Source organism: Patella vulgata, chromosome 4, assembly GCF_932274485.2.
Source record: "Patella vulgata chromosome 4, xgPatVulg1.2, whole genome shotgun sequence".
NCBI lineage: Eukaryota > Metazoa > Mollusca > Gastropoda > Patellidae > Patella > Patella vulgata.
The window spans coordinates 62,844,236-62,864,469 of NC_065882.2; the positions used below are offsets into that span (position 1 = coordinate 62,844,236).

Consider the following 20,234-nt stretch of genomic DNA (forward strand, 5'->3'; position numbering starts at 1 on the left):
ATTGCTTTATAGTACTCTGTTACTTCATTTTCTAGCGGACACATTCCAGAATAATAAGGATATAGCAAAAATAATATAATTAACCAAACGTTTTAGCAGATTATAGTAGATGGGTGTTATATAATTTATCTATGACATAAAGTCCATGATTCAAAAGTTGAGAAATGTACTTCCCACCTCGATACCCAGGCACACGACAAGACTTATTAGTATAAACATTCATGTTAGTGCGGCATAAACTAGAAACATTAAAGTCTCGATATTTCATTTGAATTTTATGGAAAATATCCAATAATAAACTGCTTTGCTTTATAGTACTCTGTTACTTCATTTTCTAGCGGCCACATGCATGAATAATAAGGATATAGCAAAAATAATATAATTAACCAAACGTTTTAGCAGATTATAGTAGATGGGTGTTATATAATTTATCTATGACATAAAGTCCATGATTCAAAAGTTGAGAAATGTACTTCCCACCTCGATACCCAGGCACACGACAAGACTTATTAGTATAAACATTCATGTTAGTGCGGCATAAACTAGAAACATTAAAGTCTCGATATTTCATTTGAATTTTATGGAAAATATCCAATAATAAACTGCTTAACCTCCGCTTTAATGTAGACAAAAACATTACTTAACATTTCATCAAAGGTAGATAATCTCCCAAGTTGGATTTAATCGAATTAAGAAGATACTCGTCAACAGATTTTAACGAAGATTAAAGGTGGTACTGATTTTTGACGACATTGCGTTTTCAATTCATCATACCATTGTAAATACAGACTGGTTGATATAGTCAACTCGCACACTAATATGGTTTTCTCACTAGATCAGAGGCTTTTGAGGAGAAATCCGAGATATTATATGCTTAATGTTTGAAAACTGTTATCCTAGTCCCGTACTGATATTCGAAGATTAGTGTAGAAATACCAACTTTCATTTTCCAGGTGGGGTTTATTGCGATATCACTTATCGAGGAAGCCCCACCCCACCCCACCCCACCCCAGCAGCAATAGTCACTCACACAAGAATAGCATGCCGTCAAGGAAAGCTTTTTTGCCCCCGAAAAGCTTAGGGTTTTTATTTGACAATTTTCTAACAAGTTGGGTTGGATGGCCAAATGGTTAGCACGTGCGCGCTGTATCATAAAGTCTGTCATTGAGTCAACTGGCGTGGTTTCGAATCCCAGGTTGTACGTGACAAGGGGTAGGGTCGCCTGTCCAGCCTCGTGGGTTTTCTCCGGTTTCCTCCCACTGCTAAAGACCCCTACGCGCAAGCGAATTATTGAAATAAAATTAAAACCATATGTTAGTCCCGCAATGACCTAGCTTGTGTCTAGTGGACGTTAAACCCATCTCTCTCTCTCTCTCTCTCTCTCTCTCTCTTTACGGTTTCGTATGCGTCAAGCATAAAAACATAATGTATTAGCTGTTTAAAGTCCTCGGATTGAGATATGACATTAGCTTATCATTGTATGAAACAAAACCAATCTACAATATCATTTTGCATTATCCTTTTGCAGTTTGAGTCCCGAGATATTTGTGAATATGGATGTGGTTGTTCTAACTTAATAATTTCAGTTTATTAAATTGACAGGTTGACCCTTGAGAAAAGTGAATCTTGATTTAAATCAAGACCAGGTGGAATCATACTTTTACAATAACACCAAAAGGTATGTGAACATATGTCACAGTCAGATACGAAAACAAAAAAGTGAATTTAATTTCAGAACCAGCTTCCTACGACTTGGTACCACATATCTAAAATAACAAATGATTATAAAGTATCGCTCAGTGGGATGGGCGCATCAAATTCCTTAGTAAGAATTTATAAAGATTCCTTAAACATGTGTTTCTTTCTTAGAAATAGTTCAGGGTATGTTGCTAATTTGTGAACTAAAGTTAATGATGTTCACAAAAGGTTATTTTTATCATTATTTAATGATTGTTTAGATCTAATATTTCATTTGGTTCATAACATTGTAATTTCACATGTTCTATGGAATTTCTCCACCTTGAAACTAGTCCGTTCCACAGTATAAAGAAATTCAATACTCGAGTTTAATAAATGAAATGTGGTTTAACGGCTTACTTTTCTCCATGAACCAAGCTAATGAAGAAGTATACGATATGCAGTGTGCATTGGGGGAAATTTGGTGAATTAAGTTATAAAATCTGCATCATGGTTGCTAGACACTGCTATATTTTGATAACGTTGAGAGAACCCTCAACGAAACGTCGCTTAAATTAAGATAGTTATTGTGTTCCATATTATGATTTTGTGTTTATTACCTGTGTCAATTCTCAAATGCCATTCAAAGAAGATATTCTGAACTTTGTAAGCTGTAAAACAAATGGAGCCCAAGGAAAATGGGGGATAAAATCAAGTGGAGACAACTTAAAGATGTTGTTATATATTACAAAACTAGTATGGGGTAATTTTAATTAGCCTGGGGGCCACGGTGGCTAAGTGAGTAAGGCACTGGTTCGCTAGCTTAAAGGTCGCGGATTCGTTCTCGGTCATGGCCGAGAAAGTTCACCGAGATTCCCCCTTGTCAGTGATGCAAGACGGAGGGCCTGACAAGGAGAGCTGTCTAGTTGTTTGGATGGGACGAAAAACCGAGGTCCTGTCTACACATTGGCGTACACTAAAAGATCCTTTGACAGTTGGAATTCAATATAAGAGGCCGTAGCACTGTCCCAGCAAAATTCCCCCCATAGCACAATGCATGGCTTGTGTCCGTCTTCTTTAGCCCAGTCGGAGCAGAAGAGTCCGACGTTAAACGCCATTTCATTTCATTTAATTAGCCTGCTTCACTATAAATTTATTGGACCGGGAACTTTCTTTTGCTTGGGCCACGCTCTTCAAATAAAGCGTAAGGCCCTGCTAAGTCCTGGTCCGTTGAGCGCTCAAATAATAACCAATATTGTTGAATATCATGCAGGTTTCCGATATTCAGCTGGCGTTTGTGTTAAGTGAAAAGATGAAAGAAAAATAAAGCCCTCTATAATTTAATAATATAAAGATAATTCAAATATCTTCACGAGTTTTTAGTGTGGGCGTATTTTCTTTTACCGTTATTTTGTAGCATTATCAGTGACAAAAAGTATAAATAGTAATTGGAAGACAATCGAGCCCTTTACATATAACTTTACGTTGGATGAGATGCTGTAAAATTCTATCTTCTGTTGGAAAACACCCATAATATATATAGTAGACGTATTATCATCACACCGGTGAGCAAACTTTTTAGGTGAAGGGCCAAACAAGGATTACAAAATGTTATTTTATTGAATAAAGTAATACAGAACAAAGCACTTTATTATTAACATTATCCTTATCGGGCACATTGAAAAATGGTACTGGGATTTTTCAGACAAGATAGTTTTATAGTCAACCTCTGTATCAACCGTTCTGTGCTTTTCATTCGGCTCAATAGTTATATTCAGAGAAAAATCAAATCATGTCAATTAAATCAAACAATAATGTAAAATGAAAGTAGACCTAAGTCAAGTGACGTCAATTAGGTAACCTACAGAGATTATCGATCCTACGCCTGTTTAGAGTTTGGGTCCAACAATAAGCAATTTCGATTTTTTTTTTTTGTATTTCATTCAGAGATAAAATTACTCAAAAATATTCAGACGCACTTTGGCCACCACAGCATTAAAACAATGGCAAAACCGCTAATCAATGCACGATTTCTGACGTTCTATTAAACCTAGAACTACAAGAAATCCAATTCATGATATTTCATATTAGCGTGTGTTAAAATATGAAGACGTCCGGACGGACAAGGGCGACGACACGATACGACCACGGTAAAAGGTGGGCGCATTTAAAAAAATAAATAAAAACATTTAATTGCAGTATCTTTCTCTTTTTTGCTCTAAAACATACTATTGTCTATTTGTTTATAGTGGACAATGTTTTAAGATACTATAATGGGTTTAAACCATATAAAAGATAGAGAAAACAGTTACCTTGAGACAATAATTTTTGTTTGGAGAATTGTCGCTTTAATAAAAAGAAACAATCAAATTGTGATGATTTGATAACGGGTTATATGACCATATCAATAATATAGCAAGCTTAACACAAATCATTTTTAGATGGCCGTCATTTGACTCTGTACTACCTCCATGGTAAAATAGACCCGTCCACGTTTACAATTCATCGTGTTCTTGAATGAAACGGTGGTAAAATTACGCGGAAGCTGGTTAGGAAAACGTCGTCTGCTTGTACATGGCCGGCGGGAGAAAAGTTCCACCACGTTTCTAAAAGAACGGATGATAAATAGCTAACAGGCATCTTACATGTGCATTTAGAACCTTAGTTCTGTTGATTTAGACCTCGGGTGAATTTGGTCTTATTTGTTTGTCGATATTTGATCACGATTCACGAATCGACGAATTTTGCCGTCTGCAATAAAGAAGGGTATTGTGAATATTTTTACACGTGGAATAGAAAGTGATAAGTGTCGTCTACTTAATCTTATATATATATATATATATATATATTTTGAGAGTACGAAAAGAATACTGACAAACAACAGTCGATGTTTATTTGTCAGTCTCAGACATTAGATACTTTGTAAAGAACTATATGTGAATAAAACACTGGAATAAGGTGCAAGTTTAGCTGTTAATCGTGAACTAGTGAGGGATTAATAACGTAAAACTTGAGTAAAGAGTGGAAGTATTAATATTTGGTAAGCAAAATTTCTTGATCATATGAAAGTTTTATGGCCGACACTGGCGGTACCCTTTTTTTGGATTTACAACTACAGATGAACTAAATTAGCTCAGTTGTTTATTGTGCCCTCCGCTGTGGCCCCGATCTTTATGACGTCCCTTGATCATGACATTGCAAAGCAGGTCTAGGTAGATAATGCTAAATCCAAATTAGGTGTGTTCTCATAAAACAGCATTTATAACTTATATCGACAAATTAGAATGATGTATTGCAAATTTAGCTGAGTTGCCGTCAGTCTTTACTTTAAAATTGTAGTTTCCGTGTACTCATTAGTTATTAGTCCAAATGTCGTTCCAGTAAAACGACACATACTTACGTCCATTTCACGGTGCTTATGTAAAGTTGTATTCCGTAGTCTAGGTTTTTTGTCCTAAAGTTTTAATGTAACATTATCGATGTGTCCTTTGCAATTTTCGGAAAATGTCAATGTTTCCATTGCCTAATCCATGCTAAGATATATGCTCAAATTGATTATTAAACATTTCATTAAGCAAACAAAATTAAAATTTCAGCGGTGGATAATATCCCGACTTGTACTCATCTGATTTTGATAAAAAGGGCAATCAAAGAGTTTAACGAAGATTTGGACCATATCCCGTATATATGTTGACAAATACTGAACGGATTTGAACCATTTTTGGATTGGCATTACTTATAAGATTAGCCATTATTGCAGTTTCCAAAGGATTTTTCAAATGATACCCAGAGACTTTTTAAGAAATAAAAGACAACGGAATACCGATGAGTTTTTGCGAGCTTTTTTTCAGAAAATTTCTAAATAGAATGGAAAACGTTAGGGTGCATATTATATCCTTTTTGTCATACAAACATCGAATGTCATAATCGTATAATTACCTTGGACGCAGAACCTTGGCTCTTTCCTTGCAAATGAATTAATCAACAAATTTGCTCACTTATTAGTCGGTTAATAAGAACAATGTATTCCTGTTTTATTCTGTCGATATAACCAAAGACGTGTACATCCATGATCAAACACGATAATTAATGAATAATTAACTGCTACCGGTTTTGTTAACCATGTGGATAAATGATGGGATGGTTTTACTTGTTCATTCTTTTAGAAAGAAATCTAATTTAACGATTAATCTTTCATCGTTTTAATTCTGATCTTCACAACAAATATATACATACATAAAGATATCTATATCAATGCAATTAAAAATGTATACGCCAACTTCGGTAAAAGTTATATTTGAATATTGACGAATTCCTGATTGAAGATTATATTTAATTGGATTCAATTTAAGAAGGAACGACGGTGGTGCAGTGGGTAAGAAGCTTGCTCACTTAGCAGGAGGTCCGCGGTTCCATCGCAGCGTTGGTGAAGAAAATCCCCCCTGGACGTTCGAGCTTGGTTCCCCTTGTTAGCGGTGCGAGGTGGAGGGTCTGACAAGGTCAGTATCTAGTCATTTGGATGGGACGTAAAACCAAGGTCCCGTGCTCGTAAAACGACCCCTGGCAGTTGGAATTCGAAATAAGAGTAGGACGGACAAGTGTCCCACATAGTACACTGCAAGGCGCACGTTCTTTTTCATTCGCCCGGTCGATGCAGAAAAATAAGAAGTTAAACCTCATTTCATTGTATTTCAATTTTACAAGAAACGTTCATTGTTTTATCATTTGTCTGAACTAATTATCACAATTTCAGAGAATACGATGATATTTGTTTTAATCGACTGATTATTTTTCCCGTTAAAGAAGTGAATTGTTGTCCGGATCTAAAGTGTTCAAGTGATCTTTTTGTTAGAATTACAGCTGCTATTTTCACTATAAAAAATATAATTGGAAATTTTCTTCTTGAATAAACTGTTCCCATTGTTAATCAATATTGTTTCATAAAAGAAATATTAAATCGCCAGTTTCTTTAAATATGCGTGAGTAATTGGTCAACTTAATCCTATTTAAAATTATTTTAGATTCTTTGATTTGGACCAGGTGACCCACATTTTATTTTGACCAAAGTATTTGTTACCTTACAAAACTAGCAGTGTAAACTCCGATCAGATTTTGATTTCAGGGTACGCCGATCTTATATCAATTGTAGGGGGATCACGTGGCTAAATGGGTAAGACGCTGGCTCGCTAGCCTGGAGGTCGGGTGCTCGGTCCCTGCATTGGGCGAGAAAGTTCATCCAGATTTTCCGGCGTGGTTCCCCCTGTCAGTGATACAGTGCGGAGGGCCTGACAAGAACAGCTGTCTAGTCCTTCGGATGAGACGAAAAACCGAGGTCCCGTGTATACATTGAAATGCACGTAAAAGATCCCTTGGCAGTTGGAATTCGATATAAGATTAGGCGATAGTGCCGCTGCCCGGGCAAAATTTCCCTCATAGCACACTGTATGGCGTATGCCCGTCTTCATTAGCCCAGCATAGGAGCAGAACAGTAGGACGTTAAACCCCATTTCGTTTCATTGCATTTACATCAATTGCAAAACATTGTGTTAGGCGCATAACAATAGTCTTCACGCTTTCAGTTGATTTATAATGGGTTTTAACGCCATACTGTTCTGCCCATGTCGGACTAATGAAGAAGCGACTCTTTCAAGAATACCCCGTGGTACTTCTCATGTTCCGTATTATATAAATCTTAAAATCTTAAATTGTGGTAATTTCCTCTTTATAATTTCTCTTATGAATCTATTTGAAATTAATCTTGCTTAATTTCATAGTCTTAAAATACAAGAAGTTCTCGTCTGTGGAGCAATCTATAAATTACGAGTGAATAATGGGGTTCCATATAAATTTACGAGCCTATTCGACTGAACAAACATCTTGCAAACTAATTTCCGTTGATAAAATGCCGAGTATTGTGGAGTTAGTTGACAAACCACTACAAGAAAAGTGTCAAGTTGTAATTAAAATCTACCAGTATTATCGATATTTAACGATACCTTCGGTTTTTGTCGGTATTTTATGATTAATTCGTTGATTAGATTGGTCTGGGGTTATGAATATTAGCTATGTAATTAGTACCGACATTTTTATTGTTGCTAACAAAACGGCAATAGAGAATACCGAGCAGTGTTATCATAATTTGACCACCTTGTTCAAACACGCTATATTTTATCCCCAACAGCCGTTATGAATCATATCGATGAATTCATTACACCAGGGACCTGAAGTACACGAATCATGACACAGAAGGACATCATTCATCAAGCCACAAAAGGACATAGATCATAAGACACAACAACACTGACATTCAAAGAATAAAACAACAAGTGGAACAATGGGTACTTTTATTATTTTCTTGTTTTTATTATCCTGGTTGGTGTAGAAAAGTAGGAATTTCCTTCCATTTATATTACTGTATTCATAACGGGAGTTACGGTGGTTCAATGAGTATGGGGCTGGTTCACTAACCAGGAGAACCCCGCGTTGGTCAAAGAGTTTGCCCTGGTGTCCTTTTACCACGGAAAATCGTCAAGTCCTACGGAATGGACGAAAAACCTGGTTCGTTGTATACTATTAGAAGCACTTTAAATAAAAATCGACGTAATCTTAGCGATGCCGCTTGGGCAAATTTCTCTCATGGCAAACTGTATGGTCTTGTACCCGTATTCATTAGCCTGTTTGGTGGAGAAAGGTAGGACGTTTAACCCGATTTCAGTTCAAGTCTTCTTACTTTTGTGAACACAAACAGGAAATTCATTTTTATTTCATATTACTAAGTGCTGGAGAGGAAGCCAGGAAATCATATTGTCACATTACACTATTATAATCCAAACACGGTTGTGTCGTGAAGCAGCATATAAATGCTTCTGAACAAATCACCACAATAAATTATACTTTGATCTGGGCTTACAACCGTCAATATATGTGAACCAAAGGCTATATCAAATTCTAACATTAGACTAGACATAGTACATGAATAATCTAATTTAATTGCAATGGGAATATCGAATGCATAATATATTCGTATTCTAGAATAGATGTAGGAATAGAGAAGAATGCATGGAAGTTTGATTTACTTCTGCATGAATAAAATATCCCTGGTCACAATATAATACAATCAAACTGCTATATGTAAGTCCTTTAGGTTCCTCTTTGTCCCATTCACACTGGGGAAGGGGGGGGGGGTATATTATTTAATATGCTTACAAACTGTGGACGCATGCTCTGTTCAATACAATTTTATTAATTTTATTATAGCTGCTGCAGTGTTATTTACAAAGCTTGTGTGCCCACAGCGACATATCGATACGTTGTGTTGTTAACCATATGATCGTGTGTGTACCGATATATTCAGGCGATAAGTAACATTCCTGAGTCAATGAGACAACTTACAGGCACGCGACATTGCATAAGATTAGATCCATGTGAAGGGATGAAGCGTATTGAGACATCCAAATGCTAGCTACTCCCCATAACCTTTTCTTACAAAGATTTGCACAGATTACAGGGCATTATATTAATCCTATACCGATCTGACAAATTACGTTCAAAGTAATATAGAAAATATGGAAGAGAGAAGCCCTTTGAAAACATGTCCCACATTTGAATAGCTGTCAAGAGAGAAATTTATAGAGAGAAATTTATAATGAACTGGTCAGTGATCCGTTATAAAGATAGCCACAATCATCATGAGACAAAGAATAAACTATACTACATATTCACAATACGGGAGCCACGGTGGCGCATTGGGTGGGACGTTGGCTCGCTAACATGTTGGCCCCGTGTTCGTCCCCTCCGTTGACAGAGAATATTCATCGGGATTTTCCGTCGTGGTTCCCCCTTGTCACTGGTGCAGGACGAAGGGCTTGACAAGGGACAGCGTTTATATGTTGTTCGGATGAGAAGAAAAACCGAGGTCCCGTGTTCACATTAGAGTGCACGTAAAAGATCCCTTGGCAGTTAGAATTCGATATAAGCGTAGGCTGTGGTGCCGCAGCCCGGGCAAAATTTTCCTCGTCGCACACTGGACTGCTCAAGCCCGTCTTCATTCGCCCGGTCGGAGTAGGACATTAAACCCCAATTCATTTGCATTACATATACACAATACTGTCGGTAGTTAGGTTTGATAATGATAAGTTCATGAAACTGTACGACGTTGTTCTAAATCGGTGTAGTAAGTAGTAGCGTATGGTTTATCGTCTACTTCCACAGTTGTGAAAAAGCAGGCAAGTAATTGTAGTAGCAGCAGTAGTAGTTAACGCCTGCATCCATAATATAATACACAGCAGAGTGCTGACATTCTAAGTGTGACAAAGTATAATTGTTACGCCTAAAAGAAGTCCTACACATTCGATATCATTAATTCATAAATTATGGTCGAGTGTCGTGTCGTTCTCTAACGGGGTGGGGGTGGGGGTACCCTGTGATAAGCACCATAGCACCATACAGGGTCAAATTGCCGCTCGAGCTCTCAACTTTAACACAACGGGACTGTTCTACATCTCATTTATCTCGATTTTTTTTTTGTATAAACAAATGAAAACATTCATATGATTAATGAGTATAAATGTATTATTGTATTATTCACTCTTTCATCTTCCGTCTTTCTTTGACTTGTTTTATTAAAGTTTTATTGTAATTTCCCCTTTCCGAATAACGAAACGTAACACAATCTCTGGGAAAGCTTAAATGAATTGTTCTTTGTCGTAATTCAAGATACAATCGCTGTAGTCTGATCGCGCTGTATGGAATACGTTATTGTAATTTTGGCGCGCACTATTACATAAAGCTACAAATCACCATTCACAAAAAGAAAACTTAATAACAAAACTAGCTTGGAGAGTTTAGTAGATCCTAAAATATTATACATGTAAAGGAAAGACGACACAGCATTTTAAAAAAAGGAAATGAAATTGGGTTTAACGTCCTACTCTTTTGCTCCGAACTGGGCTAATGAAGACAGGCATACGCCATACAGTGTGCTATGAGGGAAATTTTACCCGGATAGCGGCACTACGGCCTACTCATGTCGAATTCCAACTGTCAAGGGATATTTTACGTGCACGCCAATGTGTACACGGAACCTAGGTTTTTACGTCCCATCCGGAAAATCTGGATGAACTTTCTCGGCCAGTGCAGGGATCGAACACTCGACCTCCAGGCTAGCGAGCCAGCGTCTTACCCACTTACCCACCGTGACCCCCATTTTAAAAATGATAATGCAATATTTAAATTCAGGATCATATTTAAAGTCTGTGCAACACAAAGGGTAATTTGTTATTGTCAATTCTGTATAATACGGTTATCTGTGTATTTCTCAGATGCTAACTAAAAGGTACACATGAAATGTAGTGAACATATACGAGAGGGTAGCATCGGATGTTCTAGAAAGAGAAAAAATAACCTGCTTTGTACACTACACCTGCCATTACTTAGTCAAATAAATCGGTGGCGTGGGCTTGAATTCCAAAAAACGAAGCTATAGGGTATGAAATATCCTCGAAACCAAAGTCCCCCAACAGATTCACTCAGCATCGAGATGGACTAAAAATAGACCAACAAATTCAGAAATCTTGCCTTGTTTTACGTGATTACAGACTTAGAAGTCTGCCGGTAAATATGAAAACATTTTACAGCTTACAATGCTTTCAACAATATTCAATATCTAACGATAGCGTTATTGGTCTGGATTGCATAAATTTACACAGCTATAGTTAGTGTATAATGGACCACAGAGAGCGTGTTCCACGATACTGAATGCCAGCTCTACAATATTGATATTGTTGTGACTAACACGATATGAAAGCTTGAAGATGAGATAATCTGTATATTGAGTAAGATGAATTTAATCTATAACACAGCGTGAGATGTGGTAGTCTTATACAATAAATACTCAAGATGATGTAGATGGAAGTGCTGATATTTCAGCAAAGATAAAACCAACTGTGCTTTTGTATTTTGTTAAGATATCTTATTGATAAAAATTAAAAATGTTATCCTTTAGATATCTTAAAAAAATAATACTTTAAGAGCATTTTTTAAAATAAAACCTCACTGATGTACATAACGGAAATATTTGGCACACATTTATACTTTAAGATGAAATGAAATGGGGTTTAACGTCCTACATTTCTGCATCGACCGAGATAATGAAGACGGACATACGCCATACAGTGTGCTATAAGGGAAATTATGTCTGGACGGGTAAAATGAAATGGGGGTTTAACGTCCTACTTTTCTGTACCGAACCTTGCGCTACGGCCCACTCTTATATCGAATTCCAACTGTCAAGGGTTCTTTTACGTGCACGCCAATGTGTATACGGGACACGTGATTTCGTCACATCCGAATGGCTAGACACTGCCCTTGCCAAGCCCTCCGTCCTGTACCAGTTACACCGGGAAACTGCGACGGAATTCTCGAGGAATATTCCCGGCCAACACCGGGAGGGAACCCAATACCTCTTGATTAGCGAGCCACTGCCCGAGTGCTTCCTTAGCCATTGGATTCGCCTTTCAGTTTATGCCTAGTGTACATCTACATTATATTAAGACATGCCTCTACCCGATCGAAGATTTGCATTTAATCCATTTATGGAAAACCTCTCTTTTAAAAACTTATTTTATTTATTTGGGGGGAAGCAACAATATTTTGTTTCAAAATCCAATATTTATATCTCAAAGACGTAAACAAAATATTTTCTTTTGCTCAAAGAAACAAACACGGCAAGAAATGATGCTTATTGTACAAACAAGACGAGCAGAAAAATCAATTATAGTATCGTTTCCTGTTTTGTAATTAAATTCTTTGTATAGCCTTCTTACCCCCGGGTCGTTTATCTTTCAGCCCTTTAAAGATCCATATTAAGTAACTAAATATACAATTTGAATCAATTTCAAGAAAAATCTCCACAAATTATTTACGTAAAGCAACATTCTTTTACAAATTAAAATTCTTCAACTGCCAAAAATAATCTAAATTTGTTCATGGAATTAAATCCCGGCAAGGCCAAATTTTATTTGAATTGAATGAATGAAATTGCATTAGAAAGTGGGCTTGGGCTTGGTCCGCGGGCGTAAGCAGACAACCGATTGTATCCTGTTAGTTGGTCGTTGATATGTTATTTAAGAAAGAACAAAAATAGGGTTGTAAACGTCATATGTACGACCGTCCCTATACTATGTAGCAATTTGGTGAGGATTAATCTTGGAATAGTTCCAACCAAAGTTACAGAATAGCGGAGAACCTCGGGTCAACAATTTGAATGGGCGCAACGTGCCTGGGAAATAATTACTATGATTAAACCATCGTTTATGGTATTGTAACCCAATATACTTTAGGTTGTAATAGTCGAATGGTTTGGTGGGTTAGCCCAATTTGGCAAGACTCCTCTGCCTCGAGGTTTTATTCGCATTGAGGTGGTCTAATAACATACTACCCCTACATCTACGTCGATAGTTGAAATGATATTTAATTCTAACGACAGTGTAAAAGTTCCGCCACGTGTAGACCCATAAAGAATGTGTTGTTGGCTGTTGTTATTGACAGCTTTTCTGTATACGTCCATATAATAATATAGTCGTATATTGTCACGCTGTCACGACAATTTCTTGTTAACACTCCACAGTTTTTGTCAGATTTGATTTTCAGATCGCAATTTACGGATCAGTCTACTTGTTTACTAACGGACCTGTTAACACGATATAGGACAGACCTCTTCATTGTTCATTGGTGTATATGGAAGGGCCCTGTTGAATTTTAAAATTTCGGATCGTAAATTTCGAACGCGTTTGCGGACTTATCTTTCTGGTCACATTATGACGTTGGGAGTTTGAGAACATTAAATAGGGTAGAATTCTACATGAAATATTTTAACACTTGGTGGAATGAGCAAATGCAAAATGTTTAATCGTAAATCGCAAAAGTTAACTCCCATACTACCTACGAAATTATGAAATTGAATTATCGCGTCGAATTTTTGGTAGGCTGTTCAACTTGATGAAAGGAAGACTGTTATCGATTTTCAACAATGGTCTTGAGATTTATGCCCCTTGAAAACGAAATCTTGTTAACACTACAGGAGCAAAATTTATAATTAAATCTTTATGACATTTCCGAAGGTTATACAATTACTCGGTGAATATTAGATCCCTATTGATTGAGGGACTTTATGACGATAATTGCCACAATTACATGTATGCCCTTTGATTTGAATCTTTATGATTCGTAAAATGAAAGATCCCTATACATTTATTGGACGATTTATGTTGATGACTTCTAGTGTTATGACACTTGATCACGAACCTTTATTTAAACTACAATTATCATTGGATTTTTATGAAATATAGTAAAACAAACCGGCTTTTCGTTTTTCAACAGTTACCGATAATATCTCCCACAGTTATGTTACTTGATTATATTTCGGATTGGATCTGTATGATATCTAAACTTTAATCAATTGTTGATAGCCAATACGGCCAAACCAATTTGGTTTTTATTTCGTGATAAATAGCTTCGATCTGGCATGTGTTTATTTTAAATTTCAACAACCGAAATAAATTTCGTTAAAGGCTTTTGCGAAGAGCAACCACGTATTTTCATTTTTTGTTTTTTTTGTTAAAACGATAATTTGTGTCCAAGAAATAGGGCGCACAGATTACTAAAATTCGAACTGACAACATTATTGCTCTGTTTTATAAAGAATATGAAAATTGTGAATTGTGTGCAGTTGTTCGTGGAAGTATGTTTGCCTGACAGTCTATATGTTACGCCGACGTAACATGTTTGTGTTTGGGCATATATTTAATTTCCATTCCTTTCAATTTCCCATTTTTTTTACTTCCCCTCGTCATTTAATATTTATTGTTATCCCACTTTTCGTGTACCTCTTATAATTTCTATTCTCAAATGAGTAAGAAAATCTTTTTTATCCTCACACAGTCTAGCTTTTTAACAATGTAGCGTAGTAAATTTCTAGTTTAAAAGAAAGACCCATTGATTTGATATAATTAGACACGACATAAAGGGGGAGATAATTGGTTTTACAATGGAAATAAAGGAAACGAAGCTATATCCTTTGTTGTAACTCAATTATCTCGAATTATTTAAACGCCTGTTCTATTGATTACCATCATATTATTCGATTTCCTCCATCGATGATAAATGGTTATAAAGAACGGTATAGAAATATCTACAAATCACCACAGTCACGAAGGATAAATATTGAGTCTTTGAACAACCGCTTGAGCCAGTTATGTATTGCGATACCACGACGTGAATTAACCACTTTTGTATCGTTCCTTAGTCGCCAAAGATACAGTCGTTTGATGCATTAAGCTACATAAGATAATGCATTGCAAAACAAACTGAGGCGGCTTAATTAACACAAGACCGTATACATGAAAAGAAACGATGTTTAGCGTCCCATTTTTTCAGCACCGACGGGCATACGTCATGTAGTGTACTATGGGTGAAATTTCGCCCAGACAACAACGCTACGGTCTATTCCTATTTGGAAGTTCAATTTTCAAGGCTTTTTTTACGTGCATGCCAACGTGTACACTTGACCTCAAGTCTTTCGTCCCAACGCTGTTCCTCGTTAGACCCTTCTTTCCGTTATCCCCGGTTACGAATACGTAACCACGTGGTTAGTAAACCAGCGGCTTACTTAATGAGTAAAACGCGGCTCCATGCATGAACAGACATGAACAAATATTCGTGATAGTCCTAGCCACATTTGATGGTTTTTTTTTAAAAAAACAAATTCATATGTAAAGGAAGACTCCACAACAAAATTGTAAAAGCGAAAAGAGATATGCGTACAGAGATACATTAATACGATACCAAGATAAAAGATTTTTTTATACGAACTGATATTTTTAAATCGGGTCAAAATATCAATATAAATCACATCGGGTCGACCCTCATCGAGTGACACTTTAAGTTATCTATTGAAACCCATCAATCAGAAGAATGCGGCCATCCAATTCCCCAGATTATATGTTAAGTGATTTTTCTGTTTGATGTATTGTGTTTGATAATTGTCAACATCTTGTAAAATTATTATTTATTTAAATAAATCCTATATTTGCTAAATAAGTCTCATACTAAGGGACATCCGTTGTTTGGGTTGGCAAAATATTTAGATCTTAATAGGGTTTGTTTCCACAAACATATTCTTATGTTGACCTCAAACCATAATTATATCCATACAATTTGAATAGACTGGCTGATATGATTTGATGCAAACAATTATTCGTAGATAAATGTGTTAATACCAGTACAACCTAAGATGTGTTCATTGACTCTGTTCTCATGAAATCTTAAAGAGGAGCGAATGAATCGAAAGCTGAAAGGGGTATTAGTTAAGATTCGATAAAGAGCGGACAGTTTTCGCTATAGACAATGAAAAGAGAATATGGTAAACATTTCAGTCAAATTGCTTCACTCTGACGTTCACTCTGAACATAAGCGATTCAATTCTAGGCTAGCCTCGACGGCCATTACTACTTCACTCTGACGTTCACTCTGAACATTAGCGATTCAATTCTAGGCTAGCCTCGACGGCCATTACTACTGTTGATACGATAATAAACAAAGTCTCGATTATCCATTTTTACGATTATTTCATTCACAACAAAACGTATTCAAATCCACTAAACATCACAGGCAACCGATGGCATCGAGTGTTGATTATGGTCTTGGTAAGTTGATTAATGTCTAACTAATAATTGTGATAATATTTAAGGCCTAACGAAAGACCCGCAATAGGCAGATTTATGTCTTGTATAATGCCTGTTTAAGCTTTGTGCCACTCTAAGCCTAATTACGGTCATTGAAGGATAAAATAAGTTAAATGGATTTATTTTTTTATGGTCTTGAGTCAATTTTCGTAAACGCGATTATACTACTGTCAAATGCATAACGTGTAGTTTGTGTTATATTTACTCTAAGCATGTACATATTATTATTATTATCATAAACTTTTCAAGCCTTCTATTGAAGATGTATATGGACATGTTGTAGCCTAACTGTCAGCAACGTGCCTGTCTTTATGAAGCCTGTAAAGGACTTTAGTTTGAACAAGTGCTATGCTGACATTTCAGATTTGTAATATTAAGAGTCTGCAATAGATTACTTGTTCTGACAGAAATGAAAGGAAATGGGACATAACATCATACCCGATAGTCAAGAAGGGATAGAAAAAATACCACTCAGCTATGGTGGGATTTTGCCATAAGGACAGTGGCGCTACGGCTTTCTCTTATTTCAATTTACAACTGTCGATGGATCTTGGACGTTCTGTCAATGATCGCATTCACGATACGTCGGGTTTTCGTCCGACCACCTTGCACTACTGGCAAATCCCGTGGAAAGAGCTAGACTTACGTAGGTATTGAACACGGTGCTTCCTGATCAGTAAGCCAAACTCGTCAAGCCACCGTGGCTCCCTGGGAAAATATTTGAGTGACAGTTGAGTGATGTTTACATTTCCGCTTCAGATTGATGTCGGAAAACGGGAAGTTAATACTTTTGAAACTTCATATTAAACTTACTGATTGGACATGCTGGTTTCAATCAGTCCAGATAGAACAATTTCTATTTGCGTTTCCTCGCGTTAAATTTCTTCCTATCTTGTCGATCTGAAAAGGAAATATTTGTCTCTGTGGGATTCATGTGGTGTAAAGAAAAAACGCTAGAGTTTTCTGTTTTAAAATTTGTTTACACATAGATTAAAGTGATTCGAAGCTTAGTGACTCTTTATATTGGTGTGCCTTGCGGAGGCGAGATTATGGTTTATCGTCTTTTATAAGTGTCTTTTGTTTTCCTTACACATACACAAACTTTTCAGTCGGGAGAAATCAAGTTTTTAATTGGTTGTTTGGGGATACCGTCGTTTTTGCTACTGCCTCTGAGTCGTGTTAGTAGACTGTTTTTGTTGTCTAGCGTTTTATTCCTTGGCAGATACCCAGAGTGGCCGATCAGTTTGATAACCATCGAGTTTCCTAGAATAATTCAGCACGCAAATGGGAGCCTTGCAGATGAAATTATAATAGGATTGTCCTCATAAATCAACTACTCCCTAGGCAGTGTTCCATGGTTAATCCCACTGCCGTGTCAAGGACATTTCAAAGTGTCGCTCTATTATCTTGGGTTGAGTTTTAATCGAATATAATTTTATCCGCGGTTACGTTTTCTAGTTTCATGGTGATATCGTAGACAATTCTAGTTTCAGCATCTACCTCCATTATATAACTCGGGTTAATCCCGGCTTCTTTGTTACGCAACATTTTATTGGCCAATGAGAAACCTATTATGAGCACACTCTTGATCCATTATGGCTTGTATTAATGATTTAGAAGAAAATTCATCAACCACAAACGGACTTGATCAAGTCATCGTGTACATTAATTATGACTTCTTGGATCAGCGTTTAAACAAAGTAGTGGACATAACATAATATATATTTAGTTGTCATAATGCGATAATTTCTAACTGTCGCTATCTATTCTACCGGCTTTAAATGCAAAATTCAAAAAGCACCACGACACCCAGCATTCGCTATTATCGCGGATACTGCCAACAGATCTAAACTAATCAAATAGCTGGCATACACGGCGGAATTAACTTGCTATCATTGCCACAGTTTTATCGTAATGGGTCTCGAAATCAAATTTTCAAAGTTAATTATCATCAACGGTTGTTTTTTCATTTCCTGAGATGCCTAAGGATTTAAAACTTAGAAACATTTTTACGCTAGCCGGCTGTGTACTAATGGCGTTGATTTGTAAGACACGTGTTCTGTATTTTTTTACAAAAGAAGCAAAGCACCGCCTGTGCGTTCCATTAATACACGTGTTTTTATATGAGTTTTTGGAATTCGCTGTAAACAAGAATATAATTTGTTGAATATATAATTTATTCGTTCTTTACATTATTTATACAATAACTGTAATTGCTGTATTTTATGTTTCAGTGAACTCCGGTCGACATTGGTGATAAAGACGTTTACACAGATCTATGGTGTTTACCTTTGAAAAAACGCATGGCGTAAATAATGGATTTAGTCTAGGGAAAGTAAAAAGTGGGCGTGACAAGGTGTTAATCTGTGTAGGATTACCGGTCCCCAGCCGAGACATAAACCACGTGGACAAAAGCAGCGTAAAGCTCCCCACATCACGTCAATAGTGTGGCTGACTTGCAGTGTAAAACTCTTTGTGTGTTAACATGTAGTGCATGTGACAGTCAGGCTCTACAGCTAGTAATAATACTTTAATTACATAGGGCTATCAGCTAAAACCTGTCTTTAAATAGCCAAAACTGACTAAGTGTGATCGTAAAATCTGTCACCGTTGTTGGAGATCTTCCAAATCATTAAAATTAAACTCTTTAATGTCTTACCAGAACGGAAGTGGTAAAATGTCGCTATTACATTTTTAAACAGTGCGCTGGAATTTGATCCTTGTTATTTAGAATTTGGTGTCGATGATTGAAAATCAAAATTCACACCAACGTGCAATTCGTGGGAATATCTTAGATCACCTCGGATTACCTAATTGGTTTGCAGCAGGCTGAGCTCTGTTTTATTCTAAAGGCGCTCTTTTCCAGAAACATCAGAAAATAGTTAATTGCTTGCTGGGATAATTTGTGCACATATTCTCTTCTCGACGAGGTCAGAATTGTATTTAATGATCTTTTATTAGGTGAATGCGTGACTTATACGAGTTTTGTAGAAACATCGAATACAAGTAAACATACACAATGAACAATAGTGTACAGCCATGATAAAGCATGGAGTATTATCGTATAATAATCGGTATATTGACCTCAGAGAACATACAGTCGAGACTTGGGATACTTGAAGTTCGATTATTTCGCCAACTAGCCTTTTTTTTAAATTGAATTTCTATTGATATATGAAATTTTATTGATTAACTATCTGTTAACTGTAGAAAATTTTGTTGAAGCTGAAAAATTATGGAATTGTGATCGTAGCCGTGTACTTATCAGATATATTCGATAATGAAACGATAAAATCACGAACGTCCAGCTTATTGTTTGTCCAGAGCATAATGACCATTTGCTAAACTAAAAGTGTTCAAGAAAGACCCAAGTTTCCGAGATTATTTGAATACTTATTTTATTGTGCAAGACCCAAAGCTGTGCTTTTGAATCTTATATATTGTGGATGGAACTGGTAACTGACAGAATTGTCTGAATTTGTGGATTGACATTCAAAGGAGAAATAAATTTACATTATAGCCAAATGTGGCATGATGATATGTTGAAATATTGACTACAATTAATACCGGATGATAGAATCAGAACACACTGCCAAAGCTCAACAAACAAGTTGTATACGAATAGTTAAGATGGATTTACTGGGATTAACATGTATGTACCTGACAAGTCTTTGGCTGGCAGTCGCAGGTAAGACCATTACATAATTACCACCCCTAATTAGTCTCATTAATCATGCATTATTATCCTACATTGGTTATTTGTTTGTCTTATACACGAGTTTGCCAGAATAATAAATGTCTTTCCAGTATTGTCAT

The 20,234-nt window shown here is 36.4% G+C and overlaps 1 protein-coding gene across 1 annotated transcript in view; it reads left to right on the top strand.

The window, feature by feature from the left end:
* Positions 1–4,574: 4,574 nt before the first annotated feature.
* Positions 4,575–20,234, top strand: part of LOC126818747 (kin of IRRE-like protein 2) — a 74,753-nt gene continuing 59,093 nt past the window's right edge. Inside the window, exons 1-2 of the mRNA XM_050546298.2 lie at positions 4,575–4,717; positions 18,653–20,106. Of these exons, the coding sequence (XP_050402255.1) occupies positions 19,989–20,106 (118 nt within the window). The 5' untranslated portion in view covers positions 4,575–4,717; positions 18,653–19,988. The remainder of the gene's footprint in view (positions 4,718–18,652; positions 20,107–20,234) is intronic.